This window comes from Nylanderia fulva, unplaced genomic scaffold (genome assembly GCF_048542155.1).
Source record: "Nylanderia fulva isolate GAGA-0341 unplaced genomic scaffold, ASM4854215v1 Scaffold484, whole genome shotgun sequence".
In the NCBI taxonomy this organism is placed as follows: Eukaryota; Metazoa; Arthropoda; class Insecta; order Hymenoptera; family Formicidae; genus Nylanderia; species Nylanderia fulva.
The window spans coordinates 54,443-79,623 of NW_028190570.1; the positions used below are offsets into that span (position 1 = coordinate 54,443).

At 39.5% G+C, this 25,181-nt stretch overlaps 1 protein-coding gene across 1 annotated transcript; it reads left to right on the forward strand.

The window, feature by feature from the left end:
* The first annotated feature begins 3,122 nt into the window (after positions 1-3,122).
* On the forward strand, positions 3,123-6,692 carry LOC146721394 (uncharacterized). Its single transcript, XM_085486875.1, has 2 exons — positions 3,123-4,135; positions 5,386-6,692. The coding sequence occupies exons 1-2, from the start codon at positions 3,400-3,402 to the stop codon at positions 6,690-6,692; spliced, it is 2,043 nt and encodes a 680-aa protein (XP_085343001.1). The 5' UTR covers positions 3,123-3,399.
* Positions 6,693-25,181: the final 18,489 nt, after the last annotated feature.

Sequence of the window (25,181 nt, forward strand, 5' to 3'; positions counted from 1 at the left end):
TTTATTAGAAAATGTCGCGAGTGCCAGTTAAAAAAATTAACGCGCGTCAAAACCAAGCAACCAATGATTATTACGGATACCCCCGGCACAGCTTTCGACAAAGTTTCATTAGATATAGTAGGACCATTTCCTATCACGAATAACGGAAATAAATATATTTTAATCATGCAAGATTTATTAACAAAGTACTCTATAGCAGTACCATTAAAAGAAACCACCTCATTAACGATAGCCGACGCTTTTACAAAAGAATTTATTTGCATTTATGGAACTCCCAAGGCTATCCTTACCGATCAAGGTACCAATTTTCTATCAACTTTAATACGCATCCTAACTAAAAAATTCAATAAAAATAAAATATCGACGGCAATCGGAGCCTGTGCGGATAACATGCACAAAATTAATAAATTAAAATGAGATCTCAAATCAAACTCATTTATTAAATTCTAAACGTTTCGACCCACTTCGGGTCTTCTTCAGTAGAATCCGCAAATAAATTAAATATCATTCTCCTCCCTGTTCAAACCGTCACCGACGATCGTCGTTAGAGTGATGTGTCACGTGTAGCATCGTCTTCTCTCTGTTTTTGCTGTCGGGTGTTGGTAAGGGAGTCACGGCTCTGCTTCCTTCCTGACGATGGTCACCGTTAGGGAGACACTCCGACGGCCGGACGGTTTGAATAGGGAGGAGAATGATATTTAATTTATTTGCGGATTCTACTGAAGAAGACCCGAAGTAAGTCGAAACGTTTAGAATTTAATAAATGAGTTTGATTTGAGATCTCATTTTAATTTATTAATTTTGTGCATGTTATCCGCACAGGCTCCGATTGCCGTCGATATTTTATTTTTATTGTAACACAATAATTCGAGCCGAGATTAACAGTTTTTTTTAATAAAAAATTCAATATTCAACATTTCAAAACCACTGCTTACCATCCTCAATCAAATGGATCTATAGAACGGTCACATCACGTATTAGTAGAATATTTAAAGACACAAATCGATAAAGAAGATAATTGGGACGAATACATTAAACTCGCCATGTTCTCTTATAATACAAGCGTCCACGAAGGAACAAAATTCTCGCCATACGAACTAATATTCGGACGACTAGGCAGATTGCCATCCGCGTATCAATCTATCGAAGAACCTCTAGAACCTACTTATCAAGAATACATAAACACTTTATTCAACAAATTATATGATATCCGCGAAGAAGCGCGACAAAATCTCATTAGAGCCAAAGAAAGAAGTAAATACTATTATGATCAACGTGTAAATTCTCGACAGTTTAAAATAGGAGATTATGTTTTCTTACTAAAGGAACCGAAGAAAGGAAAATTTTCAGCACATTACGTAAGACTCTACGAAATAATAGAGATCCTACCTTCCAACAACGCCAAAATCCTAATCGACCATAAACCGCGGATTGTCCATATCGATAAATTAAAATTAGCACATATAGAACCAGGTTGAAAAACAATATTTCTAATTTTGGGTTTCAGATGTGTTGGCATCGCCAACCAGTCCATCCAGGACAAACTACAAGCTCCCCACTACATCAGATATTCGCCTTCGCAAGCTGCGTAAAGGTATACGGATATCGTAACGTAGTCACTAATTCTGCACGTTGCACGAATTGTTATTCAAATCTCGATCTAGCCGCACGTTCCTTTTACCAAACACGGTATACTTACGCCGTTGTGATTGGATTAGGTTATCTTGAACCACAGTGTTCTGTATGTTCCGAGCTCCTAACAATTTCCAAACCAATACGAAGTTGTATAATTTGCACTATTTATTTAATGAGCATAAATCAAGAATCACCCTTTTAACCACCTCTAGTTGTTTAAACTTTAAGAAAAATGTCTTCCAACAATTCATGCGATCACAACGCAACAACCTCTAACACGTACTACGAACACCCTAATATTGTTGAACTCCACACTCTGTTACAGATTTCCTTTAATACAGAAAATATTACTATTTTTTCCTAATATACATAGAGCTAGATGCTATAAAAGCACAGTTTACGATAATTATTGCCAAATTTGTCGCATCACGCGAGGAACTCGATCGGTACCTAAAGACATTTATAATTATCACGTTTTAGTTTGCGAAACCGCACCTCCTATTCCATGTCTCAACTGTCGCTATGCTTGTTACAAAATTGAACCCATAACTAATTGTGAAGAATGTTTCTTTACCTATATTCAATACGTAGTAAACGTGTGGAAACGCAACGATAATATTAGATCCTGGGACGGAAAAGTACCCACCACATTAATCATTACCAGCCTACATTATAAAACAATACGCTAATAATTATTATTATTTTACTAGATGTGAAGACGAATGACCACGCGTCATACAAATATATATATATCCAAGATTATTCATGTATAATAATATATGTATTCCTAATTGCAGGTTTGCTATCAGCTCGGACGCCTATAAGATTACTAAAATCTCAACGCTAAAATTACAGGTATATTTTAGTAATACGATATATGTAAAATTCTCATTTCAGAAAACCACCCTAGCTAAACAGGTTGTTCAGCATGGAACCCTGTACATTATTCAAAACTTTATTCTTACTGTTTCTAGCCGTTATTATTCATCTTTGTATGAGGTATGCTTTACTTAAGTACATTTCATACAAAATCCCTGATATTGCGTGAGACTCATATCCACGCAATATTCTAGCTAATACGATACACCTTATATTATTACAGATTATCGTTAACTCGCTCACTGGTAATAACTCCGTTCTTCGCGAGAGTTATCTATCAGTATAGTATTCAACCGTTATGAATAGCCTCGCGAAAACCTTAGCGTACTTAAAAATGTAATATATTATACGCTCATACTTGCATTAACTCGGAGAAAACGACTCCAGCTTCACCAGTGAACGAGCTAATTATATCCCATCCAATAGCAAACTTTCGAATAATCTTTACGAATCCTACAAAAGACACGGGCAGAAAACCTGCAACCGCGCAACCGATATACATAGATATAAGACGCAAAAATAATTTATAACATATACACCTATACGTTAGCGTACACTTGTACCTGTACTTATAAATTATACGTATATATATATGCATATACATATATATATATATATATACACACATATATATATATGTCCATGTGCGAATCTGAAAACGGACGTAGAAAGCAACGACAATAAAATCATGTACATTATACTATTCAATTATTAAAAGATTTATCACGCACCGTTATCGCATCCAATGCAAGGAATGCCTCCGCACGTACACATATATATACCCATAAACATACGTGTGTATGCGTACACACATACATATTAAATAATTTATATATAAAAATATGTAATTTAGTAAACCAGTCCGATTGTGCGTTACAGCTTGTCATGATGTTAGGGATTATTCTAATACTCTTCGTTAAAATTTCGTTCGCCTTGATTGGATTTGATTGTGGCGGACAGCATCTCAACATCACCGCCGTTTCCCTCTTAGATGTAGGAGAATGCAATCTCCATCATCAAACCCCAAACTCTACAGAAACTTATATACAACTATTACAACTTTCCGAATATAACTATGCAGAAGTTATACAGTGCAAACTAGAGATATCCCGCACGATATATCACTGTGGCATGCATTCGCACATCTCGGTCGTCTTTAACGGAAAAGCAGATTACGTCCAGGAAACCGGATATTCTCAATGCCTGCAAATGTTTCAAGACGGTACTACTTCCTTGGGACCTGCTCACTTAATCAGTGGACTTAAAATCAACCAAACTTCTTATCACAGCCTTACGCTAGCTGGCGAATTAAAGACCGATGGAACATGCAAGGGTACGCAATATTCTGACCCTTACGGCACATGGGACAATGTAATTGTTCAAGCAGTCGCAAAAATCTCACTCAAATCATCTTATGTGCCAGTACAACTCGAACACGAAAAAATCAAGTTAAGGTCAGGAACAATCTGTACGCTGGCCGATAGCTTTTGTTTGGATTCTGACGACGGCTACACCTTTTGGAAACCAATACCTACGAAATCATGCAACTTCAATCAATACGACGTACTATACGAAGGACTAGCGACTAAAATAGCAGGCGATAATTCACCCATTGTCTACAGTCTTGTGACGACCCGATTAGCCGTCACTAGTCGCCCGCGCTCATGTAAACGGCCCCTTTCGGGGCCACCACACGAACACGTTGGGAATCCGCCTTTTCGCCCCCACCCGTCACTCGGCCCCCTCCAAGCTAGTCTTAGAGTGGGGTGGCCGACGGGTATAAAGAGCGGCGCAGCCGAGACTTCGGCACCAGTCCCGTCCTGGTCCCTCGAGCGTACTCAGGGATCACTCCTCAACTCCCACACTCCAAATCACCACGGCCGACGAGCGTTCTCGTCGTGCAGGCCGAGCGTCCTCGGTCACCGGGTCCTGTCCGTAAATCACCCCGGCCGATGAGCGTTCTCGTCGTGCAGGCCGAGCGTTCTCGGTCACCGGGTCCTGTCCGTAAATCACCCCGGCCGACGAGCGTTCTCGTCGTGCAGGCCGAGCGTCCTCGGTCACCGGGTCCTGTCCGTAAATCACCCCGGCCGACGAGCGTTCTCGTCGTGCAGGCCGAGCGTCCTCGGTCACCGGATCCTGTCCGTAAATCACCCCGGCCGACGAGCGTTCTCGTCGTGCAGGCCGAGCGTCCTCGGTCACTGGGTCCTGTCCGTAAATCACCCCGGCCGACGAGCGTTCTCGTCGTGCAGGCCGAGCGTCCTCGGTCACCGGGTCCTGTCCGTAAATCACCCCGGCCGACGAGCGTTCTCGTCGTGCAGGCCGAGCGTCCTCGGTCACCGGGTCCTATCCGTAAATCACCCCGGCCGACGAGCGTTCTCGTCGTGCAGGCCGAGCGTCCTCGGTCACCGGGTCCTACCTGAAAGTCACCGGCGCCCGACGGAGCTCGCCCTTCTCAGGGCGCCCGTACGCGTGTCCGCGTTGGAAACTCTAGCAATAAGTCGTGTCCGCGTCCGTATAATCTGGTCGCGTCTCGTCCGTAATATTTCTATCCGTCAATCCTAGCAATAAGTCGTGTCCGCGTCCGTATAATCTGGTCGCGTCTCGTCCGTAATATTTCTATCTGTCAATCCTAGCAATAAGTCGTGTACGCGTCCGTATCATCTGGTCGCGTTTCGTCCGATTATACTGTGCTGTGTATAATGGTTTGAATCACGGGAGAACCACAGGAAGGTGGCCCCGAATAAACTCTACTTTTACCAGAGCAACCGTGTGTCATTGTAAATCTGAGTCTCCCCTCTTCCCGAATCCTGGCACCGGCGAGCCGATCCGTGGCGTCGGGAAAGGTGCTTCGTTACAGTCTTACCACACAAGACATCACATTCGCCTTGACTAAAACTAAAGAACAGCCATTATGCGGATACACTTTGCTCCGCACTGAGCATCCGAAATTATTTATTCTCGAAACAAAGCAAGGCCAAACCTTTGCCAATAAAGGTACGATCCCTGTGGATAACCTCGATATATTCACTTACATGAACTCCAAGTTTGTGTATGTTGAAAAGCATATCCGACATCAAATGATATTTTTGTATCATAATGTCATACAGCAAAAATGTGAACTGGAAAGACAAGTAATAACGAACGCCTTGTCCTTTGCAACTCTCTTGCCTGATGAATTCGCGTATAGTCTAATGAAATCGTCGGGATACATGGCCGTCACCACCGGAGAAGCTGTCCAGATCATAAAATGCATCCCTGTAGAAGTTACCGTACGTCCAACCAAAGAATGTTATAACGAGTTACCCGTAACCGTTAGAAACGCTTCTTACTTTCTCACGCCCAAATCAAGAATGGTCACAAAAATCGGAAACGAGCGAGAATGTTCTCAAGAATTACCAACGTTATACCGAATAGAGGACACTTGGGTACAATTAACACCAAAAGCACAAGTAAGACAGTTATCACCTCAACAACTACGACCCATGGCATCTCTTACCTGGAGTTATTTAACACCCGGACCACTAGCTGTTAGTGGAATCTATACGCAGCAAGACATAGAAAAATTGAGGGACCACATTATGTTTCCCGCAGAGAAACCGGCACTGCTCAACGCCGTCGCCCGTGGGCTTATTGGACATCCAGTTAACGCCGACTCCGTCTCATTATACAAACTACTAGACGAAGAATTGCTCAACAAAATCGTAGACAACACCGCAGCAAAAATATGGAAAGGATTCATGAGTTTCGGATCAGGCACGGCCGGTGTCGTTGGAGTATTTATGATCGTTCGTATTGCTAAATTGGCAATTGACACCATCATCCATGGATACGCACTACATACCGTATATGGATGTAGTCTACATCTAATAGGAGCATTATGGGACTCTCTAACTAATTTCTTGCTTCACCTCAGCCGCAAGAACATGAACGAAAAAGAAGAAAAGAACAAATTCCCAGAAGACGCCACACCTCTCGCCACCATCTCAGACACACCCCCTGCACTGCCAAAAGAACCGCCAGTGATAAGTCAGCCACAACTTCAAGGTTATAACACCAAACGACCTGGAGAAATGGAATCCACAAATATAACTATCCCTCGGACATATAATGACTTACAGCAGCATCTTTATAACCTCGAACAAAACCCTAGGTCAACGTCGGGTTTTATTCTCAAATAGAAGGGGAGATGTAACGTCCAGACAAATTTCAAAATTTCAATCTTTTTCAAAATTAATTCTTTAACATATTAGTCATGACAATCGCTAACCTACATGAAAGACCGGTATTAACAAATATTTAGTCTCGCATAAGTTAAAATATGATTTCTGCTTGCCCCTCACCCCCCCCTCATTGCCCCTGGGTTAGAACCCCCCTAGTATACCTACTATTAGAAATTCGTTCTTGATGCAAGTTACCTATCAATTTACATATAACTACGAAATGTAAATGTAAATTGATAAATTTTACCTGTCTATCATGATTATTAAACTCTAACTATAAAATAACAATAGAAGTTACAATTAAGCTTTTCTACCATTTACATGCAAATATGAATATAAATTAAAGCAAATAAGATTATTTTAATCTATAACAAAATTTACGAAGTAATGCATTTTATTTTAAATTGCAAAAGGAATCGACATATTCTAATGAATAATACCTAAAATATATAGATATCGTTCGTAAAGTAGTAATTAGGTATGAAACCCGCTTTATTATGTGAACTCGGCTTTACTCTCAAGAAACATCTAAAAGATTCTAGAAGGTTCTAGAAAGACGGTTGCGAACCGTTACATTCCAGAAGCATGATGCAAAGCATGATGCAACGCTGAAACACGTTGCAACCTGCAAGGCCCGTTGCAAGCCGCGTAGCGGTGAGTCACCAAAGAAGCACCGCTATCGCTACCAAGAAGAAGATAAGATAAGTCGGAGCGCATAGCCAACAAAGGCATATCGCTATCGCTACCGAGAATAGGATAAGGAAAGTCGGAGCGCCCGGCGATGAGTCATCAAAGGAACGCCGCTATCGCTACTAAGAAGCCATCTCTCCGGGACTTAACCGTCGCAATCTCTACCAGGAACAGATTGTCTCCGGTACTTCCCCGGCATATCTCTCTTGCCATTGGCTAAGCCGCATCGCCCGATGGGAGGAGCGAGCCACATTTTACGGTATATAAACCCTGCGTCCGGCACGGAACGGCAGTGATTTCGTCGCAGTGGTTCCAGTCAACAACAATCCAGCACTCAACCAGCAAATACTACGGGGTCCTGAAGACATAGCCGCCATTTTGGTGAGACACAGCCGCCATTTCGGACCGAGGTACCGAGGCTCCTCAGATCTTCAGACTCAGAGGGAAGAACACAGTAGCGAAGTGTACCATAGCAAGGCACATTAGACACTGTCTAACCTTGTGAGTATTTAAGCCAGTTCACATATCCCTAAATAGTAAAGCGCGACGGACACTCATTATATTTAATCATTATATTTAATTATTCAATATTAACTCAATCTTACATTACTTTTCGAACTCTGAATTTTGAACATAGACATAAGCCACATATTTCTCTGCGTTTCTGATATTATTTCAATCTACGATTTGCATCTGCACACGTCTGCGTTACAATCGTCGATCTATTCAATATTTTATCCAATACTATTCAATATTATTTAACCGATATCGCATACTTATTCAATCTATTATAATAAATATACTTATGTATTTTATTATATCACTGCTTATTTATATATGTATGTAACCCTGTATCCTACCACATATTAGCGAATTGAATGCCGCTAATTCCTCTGTACACATTAGAAACTATATCCTGTCAGAAGGTACATTTGCAAGTCATCTCTGAGGTGCACGTTTAGTAAAGTGAAAGTCGCATTAGCCTATTAAGACAAGGACCAGAGAACCCGGCTTAGCCGGATGAACACCTATCTCTCTATCGCTTTTACGCTTTTATTACCTTGCATTTTCCAATAGTTGCGAATACTTTACCACACCAACTGACAGTGATTTTGCATATTGATATTCGATTCATTTGACAAGTGTACACTACCTTATCCTATTTACTACTAATAGAAATATATCCTGTCATAAGGTAAATTTGTTACTACGATTCTGAGATGCACGTTTAGTAAAGTGAACGTATGCATTAGCCTTTAAGGACCAGAATTCACACGGGTAACCGTGTATTTCTTTAACCTTCCCTGCTTACTCTCTCTCTGCTCTATAATCCAAACGAATTACTTTACCAAACCGAATGGCAGAGGTCTTGATAATTACTAAGAATTATTACTTCGATGTTTAAGACATTAATCTTTGATGCTTGAAAGTACAAGTATTAATATTCTTGATATAGATATTAATACACGTACCCAGAATCCTTGCATATTGAAATTAAACTCATTTTGATTAGTATATCCCACCTCACCCGTTTAATACACATTAAGATAATATCCTGTCAGAAGGTACATTCGCAAGTCATCTCTGAGGTGCACGTTTAGTAAAGTGAACGTCGCATTAGCCTATTAAGACAAGGACCAGAGAACCCGGCCTAGCCGGATGAACACCTATCTCTCTATCGCTTTTACGCTTTTATTACCTTGCATTTTCCAATAGTTGCGAATACTTTACCACACCGACTGGCAGTGATCTTGACGAATCATTGAGAATTTATTTATTTCTAAACCTGAAATATAACTATCGACATATCGAGTATTAATATTCAGAATATCGATATTAATACTCATATTCAAATCCTCACCCTCTCCCTGCATCACTATCTCTCTTCTTTTAATGCAAACTATTATAATCATTATTTCAGTGTTTAAAACGTTAACCCTCGATGTTTAAAGGTACAAATATTAATATTCTTTACGTTACCATTTAACGATAAAATAGAAATCCTCCTTACCACTTAGAGATACTTTTACCAACTAATGATAAAATAGAAATCCACTTTACCACTTAGAGATACTTTTACTAACTGATGATAAAATAGAAATCTACTTTACCACTTAGAGATACTTTATTTATAGCCGATAACATACAAACTTCATTTCCGGCCTTGATAGATATCAATACTCTTCAAACCCTTTTCTTTCTTCACCCACATTATTACCAATTTTCTTTCAGTATCGTTTAATTATAACTATAATTGATACAAGTTTAACTAATTAACAGGTGAAGGGCAGTCTCACATAGATTAACCTTTCATCTCCGTTCCCTATCATTAACAAGTAGATCACGACTTAAACGTAAGTCATACTCGATTACTTTTGACTATTTAATTCTCTCAGTTCTATAAAACGTATCTTTCATATAAATTTATTTAACCGTTAGATGGTCTCTCCATTCCGAAGGAAGAATCAAATTGACCGTGACGAGCAACGTCTCCATAGACTACGCGAACGTAGAACAAGAAGAGTCCTAAACTTACATGTCCAAATCTTTCCTACACGAGTAATCGTTCGACCCACTTCTTCCGACGTCTATTCACCTATAAATAACCTTCCGCCCTACATTGATTATTCTCACCCGCAATTTCCGGATCCGTCGCATTCAGAACCAAATACGTTAGGAACTAACTCAAATAATCATTTCTTCTCCGACCCTGAATATTATATCCCAGATCAAAGCCAACGAATTGTATCGTCAGAATACGATCCTTTCTTACAATTTAACCACGAACAAAACTTTAATATTCTTGACGAGGACACCGCAAACCTCACATCCGACGACACTCGTAACTTCGTCTCTGAAGAAGCTCAGGACGACTTCGCTTCTTTTATTACTTACCTCAATCAGCCTAACAGTCCGGAACTGGAGCTCAGTCATATTGTAACTCAATTTCAAGCTCCCCACGAACCACGTCAGGACCAATAAACTTTATATCGACGTAAAGGTTTTATAAATGAATAAATGACATTATATTTGTAAAATATCTTTATTTATCGACCCGACCCGTCAGTTTCCTTCTCCGTCCGATACTCTCAATCGAATCTCAAGCTCTCGGCTTCCCTGGGTATAGCCGGCCTAGTAGGTTGCCCATAAAACAAATAGAGAGCAGCTTCTTAAACGTCCACCGAGGTAGACGCGAGAGAAGACCGACTTGTGCAGAAGGTAATTTGCCGCCGGGTGAATTATTGGACGTAACACTCATTAGATAATTAGTGCAAATTATACAACTTCGTATTGGTTTGGAAATTGTTAGGAGCTCGGAACATACAGAACACTGTGGTTCAGGATAACCTAATCCAATCACAACGGCATGAGTATACCGTGTTTGGTAAAAGGAACGTGCGGCTAGATCGAGATTTGAATAACAATTCGTGCAACGTGCAGAATTAGTGACTACGTTACGATATCCGTATACCTTTACGCAGCTTGCGAAGGCGAATATCTGATGTAGTGGGGAGCTTGTAGTTTGACCTGGATAAACTGGTTGGCGATGCCAACACATCTGAAACCCAAAATTAGAAATACTGTTTTTCAACCTGGTTCTATATGTGCTAATTTTAACTTATCGATATGGACAATCCGCGGTTTATGGTCGATTAGGATTTTGGCGTTGTTGGAAGGTAGGATCTCTATTATTTCGTAGGGTCCTACGTAATGTGCTGAAAATTTTCCTTTCTTCGGTTCCTTTAGTAAGAAAACATAGTCTCCTATTTTAAACTGTCGAGAATTTACACGTTGATCGTAATAGTATTTGCTTCTTTCTTTGGCTCTAATGAGATTTTGTCGCGCTTCTTCGCGGATATCATATAATTTGTTGAATAAAGTGTTTATGTATTCTTGATAAGTAGGTTCTAGAGGTTCTTCGATAGGTTGATACGCGGATGGCAATCTGGCTAGTCGTCCGAATATTAGTTCGTATGGCGAGAATTTTGTTCCTTCGTGGACGCTTGTATTATAAGAACACATGGCGAGTTTAATGTATTCGTCCCAATTATCTTCTTTATCGATTTGTGTCTTTAAGTATTCTACTAATACGTGATGTGACCGTTCTATAGATCCATTTGATTGAGGATGGTAAGCAGTGGTTTTAAAATGTTGAATATTGAATTTTTTAGTTAGGATGCGTATTAAAGTTGATAGAAAATTGGTACCTTGATCGGTAAGGATAGCTTTGGGAGTTCCATAAATGCAAATAAATTCTTTTGTAAAAACGTCGGCTATCGTTAATGAGGTGGCTTCTTTTAATGGTACTGCTATAGAGTACTTTGTTAATAAATCTTGCATGGTTAAAATATATTTATTTCCGTTATTCGTGATAGGAAATGGTCCTACTATATCTAGTGAAACTTTGTCGAAAGCTGTACCAGGGGTATCCGTAATAATCATTGGTTGCTTGGTCTTGACGCGCGTTAATTTTTTTATCTGGCACTCGCGGCATTTTCTAATAAATTCTTGAATATCTTGTTTCATTGTACTCCAAAAGTAATGAGGTCAAAGTCTATTAAATGTTTTCGTAACTCCTTTATGGCCACCGCATGCTGATGCATGGTTTTCTGAAATTAATTTTACGCGTTCTGTAGGGATAGGGTGATCGACTAAATTTTGACAAATAGTTATATTTATACGGGTATCGTGGAAAAATTTCTTTAATTGGTTAACAACGTATGACCAAGGAATGTCATCGAATTTATGCGTTTTGCTGATGCTAAAGGAGGTTAGTTGTAATTCGTTAACGCAGTCTAATAAAGAGCGTATACAATTTTTCACAGTTTGCGGTTCTACAGACAGTCGATTGTTTGTTCTTATCGGGATTGATATTAAATTATTTAATTTGATTTTCTTTACATTAACTCTTTCAAAATTGAGATTTTCGTATGTGAGTAAAAGATTTGCAATGGAATAAAGTTCGGCTCCCTTGTCGTAAGGTGATCCGTCTAGACTTATAAAAATTACATGATTATCTTTTTGGTTTAATAAGTTATCTCTTATTTCGCGTATTTTTACTTTACTCGGAACTACGGGAGAGAGTTGTATAATTGGTATGGTTTCTGAAATTACAGGGTCGACGTAATCGTATTCTAAATTTAAATTTGACATATTTGCATAGTCGTGATTATCGTTATTAGGAATTGAACTTTCATTATCTGAATCGGAATCGTTTTCAGTTATTTTAACAGTAATTAGGATTATCAATATTGTTACTGCGGTAAGGGATTAAAGCATTTGTTTCAATTGATCTGACGGAAGGTCCTGGTCTACTTAAAAATATGGATTCGTCGGATGACTCATCATTATCTGAAGCGAATATTGGTAAAACTAAATCAGTGGGTGGATTTCGCGTTAAAGCATCGGCATTATTATTTAGTGATCCCTTTTTGTATTTAATTTCGTAATTGTATTCTGCTAGCTTGGTTTTCCACTTCCAGAGTCTGGAGGTTGCATCTTTTATGGAATGTAGCCAAATTAAAGGTTTGTGATCCGTTATTATAGTAAAAAGTCTTCCGTATAAGTAGGGTCTGAAATGGCTAATACAATATATGATGGCTAGGCATTCTTTTTCAATTGTTGAATAATTTTGTTCCGCAGTGTTTAAAATTCGAGAAGTATATGAGACAGGAAGATCTTTTCCTACCGGTCCCTGACTTAAAATTCCGCCTATCGCATACCCTGATGCGTCGGTAGTTAGTATGAAAGGTCTAGTAAAATCAGGATATTGGAGAATGGGATTTGAACATAACGAGTGTTTCAAAGAGTTAAAAGCTTCTACTTGTTTTAATTGCCAATTGAATATGCTATCCTTTTTCAATAAATCTGTTAATGGTTTCGCGACTTTAGAAAAATTAGGTATAAATCTTCGGTAATATCCGGCTAAACCGAGAAATTGCTTTACGTTTTTCGGATTTTTTGGAGTTGGAAAGTGCATTATTGATTTTATTTTGCCCGGGTCTGGTTTGACTCCGTTCGCGCCTATTATATGGCCTAAATAAGCTACTTCGTGCCTTAGAAATTCGCACTTGTCTGGTTGTAATTGTAAATTCGCGTCTCGTAATCTTTGCATTAATCTTTCGCATTTGATTTCGTGTTCTCTTAATGATCGTGCGTAAATGACAATGTCGTCCATATAGACGAATAATTCGTTTCCTTGTAGTCCCGATAGTACATTATCCATAAGTCTTTGAAAAGTAGCAGGTGCGTTTTTTAAACCGAATGGCATGCGCTTGAATTGGTAATGCCCATATGGCGTGGAAAATGCTGTTTTTTGAGCGTCTTTAAGTGACATAGAAATTTGATGAAATCCGGAAGCTAAATCAAATATTGAAAAGTATTTGGCTGATCCTAACTGGTCAAGAATGTCTGTTATGTTAGGAAGAGGATAAGCGTCTCCTATAGTTTTTTCGTTTAATCCTCGATAATCTATAACCATACGCCAACGTTTATTGCCTTGTGAATCTGGTTTTTTCGGTACTATCCAGATTGGTGAGTTATACGGCGATGTAGAATACTCGACTAAATTATTTTTTAATAATTCGCCGACTTGTTTATCGATTTCTTCTTTATGGACAGGAGAAAACCTGTATTGTTTATTGTGTATAGGAATTTCGTTAATAGTTGGAATGTAGTGTTGAGTCGCGTTTATAGTTCCTAAAGGTTCGTTAGGCAAATGGAATCTATCAGAATGCTTAGTAAGAATTGACCTGACATGATCAACTTCTTCAGGATTTAAATGTTCGAGTCTCAAAAGTTTTTCGACGGCGTGTGGTCGATAAGAATTAGTAGAATTGTCGTTGGTCGAGAAAAGCCCTAGGGTTCTCGCACAATCGACGGAATTATAAATTTCATCTCCCATTACCGGGGTCTCCCGACTCTCGGTAATATACTCTTCATTGCAAGACATTGAATGCCCTAAGGTTTCAATGTATCTAGTAGATTTGTCTGCCATCTCTTCTTCGTTTTGGAATCGCACTGAATGCTCTAAGGTTCCAGTGTGATTAGTATAATCTCCCATCTTCGTCGTTTCGTTTAGGTAATGTACGCCGTGCCCTAAGGTCTTCGTACAATATATGGATTTGTCTCCCATCTCTTCTTCAGAAGGTACCGAATGCCCTAAGGTTTCGGTCCGATTAATGTATTCTCCCATTTCTTCGTCTTCAAAAAGTACGTCGAGCCCTAAGGTCTTGGTACTCTCATTAATAGATTCGCGAGATTCAAAATCAAAAATTTCTATGGACGGAATGTCAATTTTGAAATCCTCCTTGGTGGTATTAAATACCGGTAAGTATGTTCTTCCGTTTGAATGAGTAATGAGTACGCACTCCGAAGAACACCTTGTCAGCGAGGGTTTGTAAGGGTAAGTATCCAGTATGTATTTCTGGATTAGAAATATGAATGCAACAAGGAGTAACTGTCCTTGCCTTGAGATGTAATTTTCCAACTTCATAGGTGATGAAAGGAATGATAATAGTGTCGTGATGAAGGCATCTATCCTTATAATTTATGATAATGCTTTTTTCTTTCAAAAAAGCGTTTCCTAGGATCCCGTGTTGGGGAATGCAAATGGAGTCTGATATTACATGGAACAGGGTAGGTTTGTCTAACAAGTGGATAGTTATAGAACCTAAAGTTACTATTGTTTCAGAGGAAATGCCTCGAATGGATATAATATTTTCTTTATCGAGATTGACGTGGGGTATAACAAATTGTTGTTTGATAAGGTTTATGCCAGAGCCTGAATCAATCATGAAATTGCATTCATGTGATAAGTGTGGGGATATAAGTTTGATAGAAGGTAAGTCATTGTATTTACTCTCGTTATCTACACTGCAGATTCGAGTGATGTTGCTGGAATTGATTACTGTGTAAGGATCATGTTTGCAGGTTGTGTGCGTCCTGTCGGGGCTTCGTTCCGGCGGACGTCGGATTTTTCCGGAACGCTTTGGGGATTTCCCGAATTAGCAAAAGAAGTACTAGGTTGAGCCTGATTTGTTCGAGTGATCTTTTGTAAGCGAGTTTCCGGCATTCGCTCATGAAGTGACCGGAACTTTTGCAGTAACGACAGATTTTAGTGGCTGGATAATTTGGTCCGGGTTGACCAGGTATCAATGGTTTAATGAAAGGAGCAGTAGTGGAAATATTATTGTTGCGCGAATTATTAATTATTGGAGGGTTATTATCAACATTGTTCACGGTTTGTCTTGCCGTCGGATAGTTTACATCGGCACGAGGTAAAGTGTAAGCGCGATTAAAAGCAGTACTTTTCTTTCAAAGATTTTCGGCTTCTAGGGTCTTGGATAATTGAATAGCTGAGACAATGCTTTGTTCAAAAGTATATGGTCGTTCTAATTTCACGCGGATTAATAAATCGGAAGGTAATCCGTTATTAAAACTGTTAGTAACGCTTTTTTCGATGTTATCTCTAACTTCGTCGTCGAGATTTCCACAAACATCGGCTTCTCCATCTATAATTGCCGTTCTTAATTCTTGAACTCGCGCGATGTAATCAAAAATGTTCTCGTTCTGTTTCATAAATATGTTTGCTAACTCTCCTCGGTATTGATCGATGGATTTGTTTGGTCCGAAAATAAGTTTTAAACGTCGTGTTAGATCTCGTAGGCTATTAAATTCAACTCCCTCGATCGCGGCGTACTCATGTCCTTGCAATTTGTTAATGATTAGTTGAACTAAATGATATTCTTGATATCCGGGAATTAGTTGAAGTGCTCTTTCGCAAATTTTCGTGAAATGGAGGACAGACATTTTATGTCCATCAAATTTAGGGATTGTGTCTATAGCGTCTTTCCAACGAATAGGAGAATTTAGTTGTAAAGGAGTGGGTGGTTTTTGTGTTTCTATTTTATCATAATGTTCCTGCATATTGTTAGAATGTTCGACTATATCTATACGTCGTGATAAGCGAGTTACTTGTTCTGATAATTTTTCCATAAGGGTTAATTGTGTAGCTAATTGTTCTAAAATTCCGGTTACCGAACCGTCCTCCATGTTTCTATCTTGTTCTAAAGTTCGTTAAAATGTAAGTAAATTTTCCTCTCTATTTCGTAATGTTTCAGCTTGCGCTGTTAATTGGGCTTCTTTATCGTTTAAATTCTGTGTATAAAGATTAAGTTGACTACGGGTGAGTACTCTGTTTTCTGAATTGTCTGAATTGTACAAAGGTTCTGGTAAGAGACATTTCGTTTTAAGATTTATAATTTATAAACTAACTTTACGTTAATTTTACTTATGAAAAACACCGATCGCACAGATCAATCTCCGCGACCTCTCAACGATCTCTTTTGGCCAATCCCACCGCTGCCACCAAAAATTAAATTGCCTTCTTGTTACGTCCAATAATTCATCTGGCGATAAATTATTTTTTGCACAAGACGGTCTTCTCTCGCGTCTACCTCGGTGGACGTTTGAGAAGCTGCTCTCTATTTGTTTTATGGGCAACCTGCTAGGCCGGCTATACCCAGGGAAGTCGAGAGCTTGAGATTCGATTGAGAGTATCGGACAGAGAAGGAAACTGACGGGTCGGGTCGATAAATAAAGATATTTTACAAATATAATGCCATTTAGTCATTTATAAAATCTTTCTATTGATATAAATTTTATTGGTCCTGACGTGGTTCGTGGGGAGCTCGAAATTGAGTTACAATATTGCTAAGCTCCTGTTCCGAATTATTAGACTGAATGAGGTAAGTAATAAAAGAAGTAAAGTCGTTCTGAGCTTCTTCTGAGATGAAGTTACGAGTGCCGTCAGATGTGAGGTTCACGGTATCCTCGTCAAGAATATTAAAGTTTTGTTCGTGATTAAATTGTAAAGTGGAATCGTACTCTGGCGATGTAATTGGTTGGTTTTGATCCAGGATATAATATTCAGGATCGGGTAAGAATTGATGATTAGGGTTCGTTATTAACGTATTTGATTCTAACGGTGAAGGCTCCGGAAATTGCGGATGAGAATAATCAATGTAAGGGGGGATATTGTTAATTGGCGAGTAAACGTCTGTAGAAGGGGATCGTACGACTATTCGTGTTGGATAAATTTGGACATTAAGATTTAAGGGTCTTCTTGTTCTACGTTCGCGTAGTCTATGGAGACGTTGCTCGTCACGATCAATTTGATTCTTCCTTCGGAAGGGAGAGACCATCTAATGGTTAAATAAATTTATATGAATAATGTTTTATAGAACTAAGATAAATAATCAAAGGTAATTGAGTGTGACTCACGTTTAAGTCGTGATTTACGCGTAAAGAGTTAGAGACGAGATGAAAGGTTAATCTGTGCGAGAATGCCCTTCACCTGTTAATTAAGCGTTGTGTCAATTATAACTGTAATTAAACGATACTGAAAGAGAATTGGTAATAATGTGGAATAGGAAAGGAATCTTAATACGTGTATTAATGTCTATATCAAGAATATTAATACTTGTACTTTCAAGCATCAAAGATTTAAGTTTTAAATATTGAAGTAATAATTCTTAGTAATTATCAAGACCTCTGTCATTCGGTTTAGTAAAGTATTCGCAACTATTGGAAAATGCAAGGTAATAAAAGCGTAAAAGAGATAGAGAGATAGGTGTTCATCCGGCTAGGCCGGGTTCTCTGGTCCTTGTCTTAATAGGCTAATGCGACGTTCACTTTACTAAACGTGCACCTCAGAGATGACTTGCGAATGTACCTTCTGACAGGATATAGTTTCTAATGTGTACAGAAGAATTAGCGGCATTCAATTCGCTAATATGTGGTAGGATACAGGGTTACATACATATATAAGTAAGCAGTAATACAATAAAATACATAAGTATATTTATTATAATAGATCAAATAAGTATGCGAAATTGATTAAATAGTATTGAATAGTATTGGATAAAATATTGAATAGATCGACGATTGTAACGCAGACGTGTGCAGATGCAAATCGTAGATTGAAATAACATCGGAAACGCAGAGTAATATATGGCTTATGTCTATGTTCAAAATTCAGAGTTCGAAATGTAATGTAAGATTGAGTTAATATTGGATAATTAAATATAATGATTAAATATAATAAGTGCCCGTCGCGCTTTACTATTTAGGGATATGTGAACTGGCTTAAATACTCACAAGGTTAGACAATGTCTAATGTGCCTTGCTATGGTACACTTTGCTACTGTGTTCTTCCCTCTGAGTCTGAAGATCTGAGGAGCCTCGGTACCTCGGTCCAAAATGGCGGCTATGTCTCACCAAAGTGGCGGCTATGTCTCGTTGTCTTCAGGACCTCCGTAGTAATAGCTGGTTGATTGCTGGATTAGAACTGATTGACTGGAACAACTTTCGGCGGATCACTGCCGTTCCGTGCCGGGTGCAGGGTTTATATACCGTAAAATGTGGCTCGCTCCTCCCATCGGGCGATGCGGCTTAGCCAATGGCAAGAGAGGTATGCCGGGGAAGTACCGGACACAATCTGTTCCTGGTAGAGATTGCGACGGTTAAGTCCCGGAGAGATGGCTTCTTAGTAGCGATAGCGGCGTTCCTTTGATGACTCATCGCCGGGCGCTCCGACTTTCCTTATCCTATTCTCGGTAGCGATAGCGGTATGCCTTTGTTGGCTATGCGCTCCGACTTATCTTATCTTCTTCTTGGTAGCGATAGCGGTGCTTCTTTGGTGACTCACCGCTACGCGGCTTGCAACGGGCCTTGCAGGTTGCAACATGTTTCAGCGTTTGCATCATGCTTTGCGTCATGCTTCAGGAATTGTAACGGTTCCTCAACCGTCTTTCTAGAAACTTCTAGAATCTTTTAGATGTTTCTTGAGAGTAAAGCCGAGTTCACATAATAAAGCGGGTTTCATACCTAATTACTACTTTACGAACGATAGATATCTATATATTTTAGGTATTATTCTTTAGAATATGTCGACTCCTTTTGCGATTTAAAATAAAATGCATTACTTTGTAAATTTTGTTATAGATTAAAATAATCTTATTTGCTTTAATTTATATTCATATTTGCATGTAAATGGTAGAAAAGCTTAATTGTAACTTCTATTGTTATTTTATAGTTAGAGTTTAATAATCATGATAGACAGGTAAAATTTATCAATTACATTTACATTTCGTAGTTATATGTAAATTGATAGGTAACTTGCATCAGGAACGAATTTCTAATAGTAGGTATACTATGGGGGTTCTAACTCAGGGGCAATGAGGGGGGGGGTGAGGGGCGGGCCGAAATCATGTTTTTAACTTATGAGCGATTATATGCGAAACTAAATATTTGTTAATACCGGTCTTTCATGTAGGTTAGCGATTGTCATGACTAATATGTTAAAGAATTAATTTTGGAAAAAGATTGAAATTTTGAAATTTGTCTGGACGTTACACTGGATAGATTGCGGAGAAAACGGAGGAATACCAACAAGCTCCTATAGCGGACCTCGAGGCAATGGTCCTCGGAAAAAACAATGGGAATATATAAGGTGGCGGTGAAATCGGGAAACCTAAAGGGCACGGTTGCCAGGCATGCCAAAGAATCGGCAGCAGACTTGTGCGCAGCGGCGATCGTGCTGGCGCTTAAGGCGCAGAACCCCAGAGCTGAATCAATTGATAGTCAGCTCCAGGAGCTCCGAAAGCAAATACGCGCCCTAAGGGTGGAAAATGAGCATCTGAGGAAGACGGTCCAAAAATTACAGATGCCCAAGAGCAAGGCCACAGCTGCCTGGTACAACGCAAACCAAGAGGAGGAAACGAAAGACACAAACGCTCCGGAGAAGTTAAAGGACTACCAGGAAGGAGAAATGGACCGCCGAAAACCCACTTTCACTTGAGAGTGGGGAAGCCTCAGGGGCCACATACGAAGTGGCCCCGGAAACTCCGCTTCCACGGACAAGTGGGGGATTCTCGCCGACCCAAAGGGAGGAAATAATGGAAAAGATGGAAGTGGTGGAGGAAACACCCAATCTTCAGGAAAGAGGATTTCCCACCTCTAGGATCAAATAAGAGCAGAAGGAGGTGGGAGGCGCCAAAGGAGGTGAAATTGCCGGAGAAACAGAGCAAAATACCGATTGCTCACAGACCTCAGGCAAAGGAGGACAGCGACAACGAGGAAAGAAGGAGACAAGAAAATCTCATAGCCCTCATAGAGGGAGTAATAACTAGAGAAATGGACAAGCGCCTGGGGAACACAGTCCCCATCTATGCGCAGAAGAAAGAGGAGGAAAGAAAAAAAAGAATGGAACAGGAGAGGGCCAGGCGACAAACCCTGAAAGAGGGGAAAGTGGCAGCCAAGACACCATCCCCTGCAGAAAAACACGAAAGGGGCGAAAGAGTCAAAACAAAAGGCCAAACCCATCATCAAGTCTGTAACGACCCTCAACCCCCCGGCCAGGCTGGCCAGGTAAGGAGGAATGGAACGGCACTGGTTGTCCCTAAAAAACAACAAGGGACAATAACAGAAAGCACCCAGACAGGATACCGAAGCACCTCGAGAAGACCAGAAATGGACAGAGGTAGTGAAGAAAAAGGGAAGGGAAAGAAAAGTCAAAACCCCAATCCTAACGAGAAGGAAACACCGCTCAAGCCGCCGCCAACACCAACACCAGGCAGCAACTCCCCCGAAAAAGGAGAGAGGCCCAAACGGCGGCGATCACAGTAACGTGCCCTCCCGGTCAGTACGAAAGCGTAATGCGGGAGGCGCGTCAAAAGATAGACCTCGAGGATATTGGCATCAAAGAGGGTGTCAATATCCAAAAGGGCAATCACAGGAGCCCTTATGTATAAGGTGCCGGGGGCAAGAAGCCAGGAACTAGCCGACAGTCTGGCAAGGGAGCCTGAAGGCAGCCCTAGCGGGCAGAGAGGGGGTCAGGGTACAGCGCCCTACTAAGTCGGCGGAAATCCGAATAAAGGACTTTAGATGACTCGGTGACCTCCGCTGACGTGAAGAACGCAATAGCCAATGAAGGAGGCTGCGAATGGGAGGAGGTGAATGTGGGCCAACATTAAGAAGACCCCCAACGGTATGGGAATAGTCTGGGTTCGTGCCCAATCCCAGCGGCTAACACCTTGGCCAAAAAAGGCCAAATAAAGATAGGCTGGGCACGAACCCGTATAGAGTTGTTGAAGGCGCGCCCCCTCCAATGCTACAAATGCTTGGAGGGGGACACGTTAGGGCCTGATGCCCTAATAAGATAGACCGCAGCGATACTTGTTATCGCTGTGGTCAGGCGGGGCCACATGGCCCAAATTGTGACGCACCGGCGCACTGCGCAGTCTGCAGTAGCAAAAACCTCCCTGCCAATCACCGGACGGGAGGTAAGGCATGCGCGCCGGTGCAAAGGGCAAAAAAGGAATTCCCCTCAGCAGGCTGACAAGGTCAGGAGAGGAGAAAACCTAAGGGGCTCAGAGGAGCCCCCCCAAAGAACAGAGGTTCTTAGAAGCACCAGAAATACAAGGACGGACACTAATGCAATGGAGATAGCTTCAGAGCATGAGGAAGGAAAAAAGTGGTCGGGATGGCTTGGACTAAAATAATCCAGGCCAACCTGAACCACGCGAAAGGACGCCCAGGATCTCTTCGTCCACACTATGGCGGAGAGATCCTGTGGCCTAGGAATTGTCGCGGAGCCCTACAAGGTGCCAAATAGGCCCCAATTGGGGTACAAAGCACCGAGGGCACCGCGGCAATAGTGAGAAGAAATATGCCCGACTCCCCTCCCCTAAACCTCATCAAGGCGGGGAGGGGATTCGTGGCGGCTTCCTGGAGGCATTGTTGTGATAGGAGTCTATCTCCCGCCGAGCCTAAAAAAATAATGAATTCGGCGGGAGACTGGATATCCTAGAACGAGAGATCGCCAGACACCACCCCCAACCGGTTAATGGTCGTCGTTATGTAATGGTAGGTCCGGTAACCGGTAATGGGTAGTCGTTTATAGAGATTTGATTTTTAAATTCAAATAGCCCGTCCCAAAGAAAAATAATTCTTTGTAATTCCCCGAGGAAACCAATTTTTTTAAAGACTCAGAAAAAAAAACATGGGGCCTGCCTCAAAAATTTCGAAAGGGAAATAAATAAATTTAAAAAAGAGTGTGAAAATTGTTTTTAAACTTAAAAAAACCCCCAATTTTTTTTTAGTAAATTTCGAATGATAAATTTTGATAAAAAAAAGTTATTTTTCTGAGTCATTAACAAAATTGGGACTCTGGAAAAAAAGAACAAATTTTTCATTGTAAGGGGCTATTGAAAATTTTAAAACAAAAACTCATAAACGACTATTATATTTTTTGCCCCTAAGAATAAAAATATCGCATTTTTTTTCAGAATCCAAATTGGAATCAGTTTTACTTAGGTATGTATATTCAAAAAAGAAAATTTCACCTTGAATAAAAATCCCCGTTACTTTTATGGTTAAAAATTTATACTAAATTTTTGGGTAATATACACTTTTCCTTTTGTTCCCTTTTAAAATGGCACCCTTTAAAAAACTATCCCTTCCTTTTTTGTGATAATTTTATTATTAGATGTTTAAAATTTTTAAAAGGTTTTAAATTTTTAGGGACCCTTTTTGAACATGGCCTGAACCTTTTTATTTTTAAAGATTTTTTTTTTGGGGTATACTTAATTTTTTAAAAGTACAGAAAAATAGAGGGGCTTTTTTAGTAATTCAAAATCAAAAATGTTAAATTTTTTTTTTTTTATAAATCACTTTGTATAAGTAACAATTTATTTCAATACAGTTCAAAATAATTTAAAATATTTGGGTTTTTATGTTTCTAATAAAATATTAATTTTATTATAGTAAACATTAATTTTATTTAATATATATGTAAATTTTTTTATAATTGGAAAAAACGATCATTGCCCCAAAATTTTTCAATTGCAACAGAAGAATTTTTTTGTATGTTTTGAAAATAAAGAATGGGCCCCTCCATCGCCCTTTTTTGTGAAAAAACGCCAAAAACCTTTATTTTTCTTGTTCTCTCCCATTTTAAAAAAGACATACATATTTCTGTTTGATAATTTTTTTTTTTGATGATACTTTTTGAAATGTCCTGAAACCTAGGTCAAAATTTAAAAATTTTTGCCCTCGTTTTAATGCACGCGTTTCCGGGAGCTTTTTAAAGCGCCCGAGCAGCCCTATTTTTTTTGGCCCCTTACGGCAAAAATTTTTTACAGGGGTTTTAAAAAAGTTTGATGTTTTAAAGTAGGGTTTACGGAAACCCTTTTTTTAGCCCCCAATTTTTTAATCTGTTTTTAAGAACAAAATTATGCCCCCGTGTCCTTTGGGCCTTTTTTCTTGAACACTTCCATTCATTAGAGTAAACCCTTCCCGATTTGGTCAGCCTCAACTTTACACGGTAGTGACCACGATTCTTTCTTCCCCTTCGGAAAATAGCGCTTTTTTAGTTGGGGTATTTTTTTTTAAATCGTGATATTCTCTCGGCACGGCGGTAACCGTTTTTTGAAAAATTTTTTTTGAAGCCCCTTTACAAAAGTAAAAAATTGGCTGTATTCTAGACGGATAAAGTTGATTCGTAGGGTTTTTTTTTAAACACGGGCCCTTTAAATTTTTAAAATTCCCCGTTTTCTTTCCCCATTTAGAAAATTCTACTTTAAATCAAATTTTGGGGGACACCTTTTTTTCCTTTTTTAAATTTCAATGTATAGGAAATTAACAAACACTGCTTTCCAGTTTTACATTGAATTTACATTTGCATTCGAGAAACTTTTAGTATTTTAAATTTCGGTTTTAATACATCATTGATGTCGGAATACGTCGACTTTAAGCGAAAAAAATTCCGAAACATTTTTGTTTTGTTCTTTTCTTCGAACGTTTTCCGCAGATCTTCAAACCCCTTTGAATGTTTGCAATATTCGTTCACCTCGCAGATACATAATAAATGCATTCGATGCTTTTTTTTTTTCGTATTTGTTGCCTATACGTACGCAATGAAACGCACTTTTGAAATATACATTAGCGTAACACAAAACAGCATCTTTATGCAAAGGCCTATATTTTCCATGTAACATCTTTCTGGTTCCTCACAATCATAATTCGCTATCATAAATGATTTGGGATTCCCCGACGATCGTACATTTTCACAACCCTTTTTCCACGGATTGATTTTTGGCAGTTCAGATTTGAAAATAGATCTCAGTCGTTATATTTACATGGCTCTCAGTTTTTTTTAACTGATGCTGGTTGAAAATTTTTTAAAAGTGGCCTTCCCAAATTTTTTTTCCGTGCCCAAAACCCACATAGGCTTGACCATCATGATACGTCGTTACAAACCATCATTGCATTTACATGAATTTTTTCCCTTTGATTAAAATAAATTTGACATTTTAAATTTTGTCTCTCAAAGTTTTTCAAGCCATGCTGACAATTTCGTAATTTGGGGGAGATTCATGACAACCGGTAGTTGAAACTTCTTGGATTGTCAAACCACGATATTGAAAGCTGCGATACCCGTGGGGGCAGATATGAGTGTTTTTTTTTAAATTTTTTCGACCAATGTTTTTAATTTTTTTTAATTAAAACTTTTCCCTTTTACCCCCCCCCGCCATTACGCACATCATCTAAAGTACTTACAGGGTCGTTGCGATTTGTTTGCTGATGCTAACTTCTTTTTATCGGGATTTATATTCGTAAATATTCACCCCCAAAAAGGACCCTTTCCCATTATAGGACCCCAAAGTCAAAACCACTCGCTGGGCCTAAGCAAGT

What these genes read in the sequence shown, in the direction of transcription:
- LOC146721394 (XM_085486875.1), top strand. Translation starts at nt 3,400, where the DNA reads ATGATGTTAGGGATTATTCTAATACTCTTCGTTAAAATTTCGTTCGCC. An exon ending in TAATTCACCCATTGTCTACA is followed by an intron (nt 4,136 to 5,385) that starts GTCTTGTGACGA and finishes TTACCACACAAG; the next exon opens with ACATCACATTCGCCTTGACT.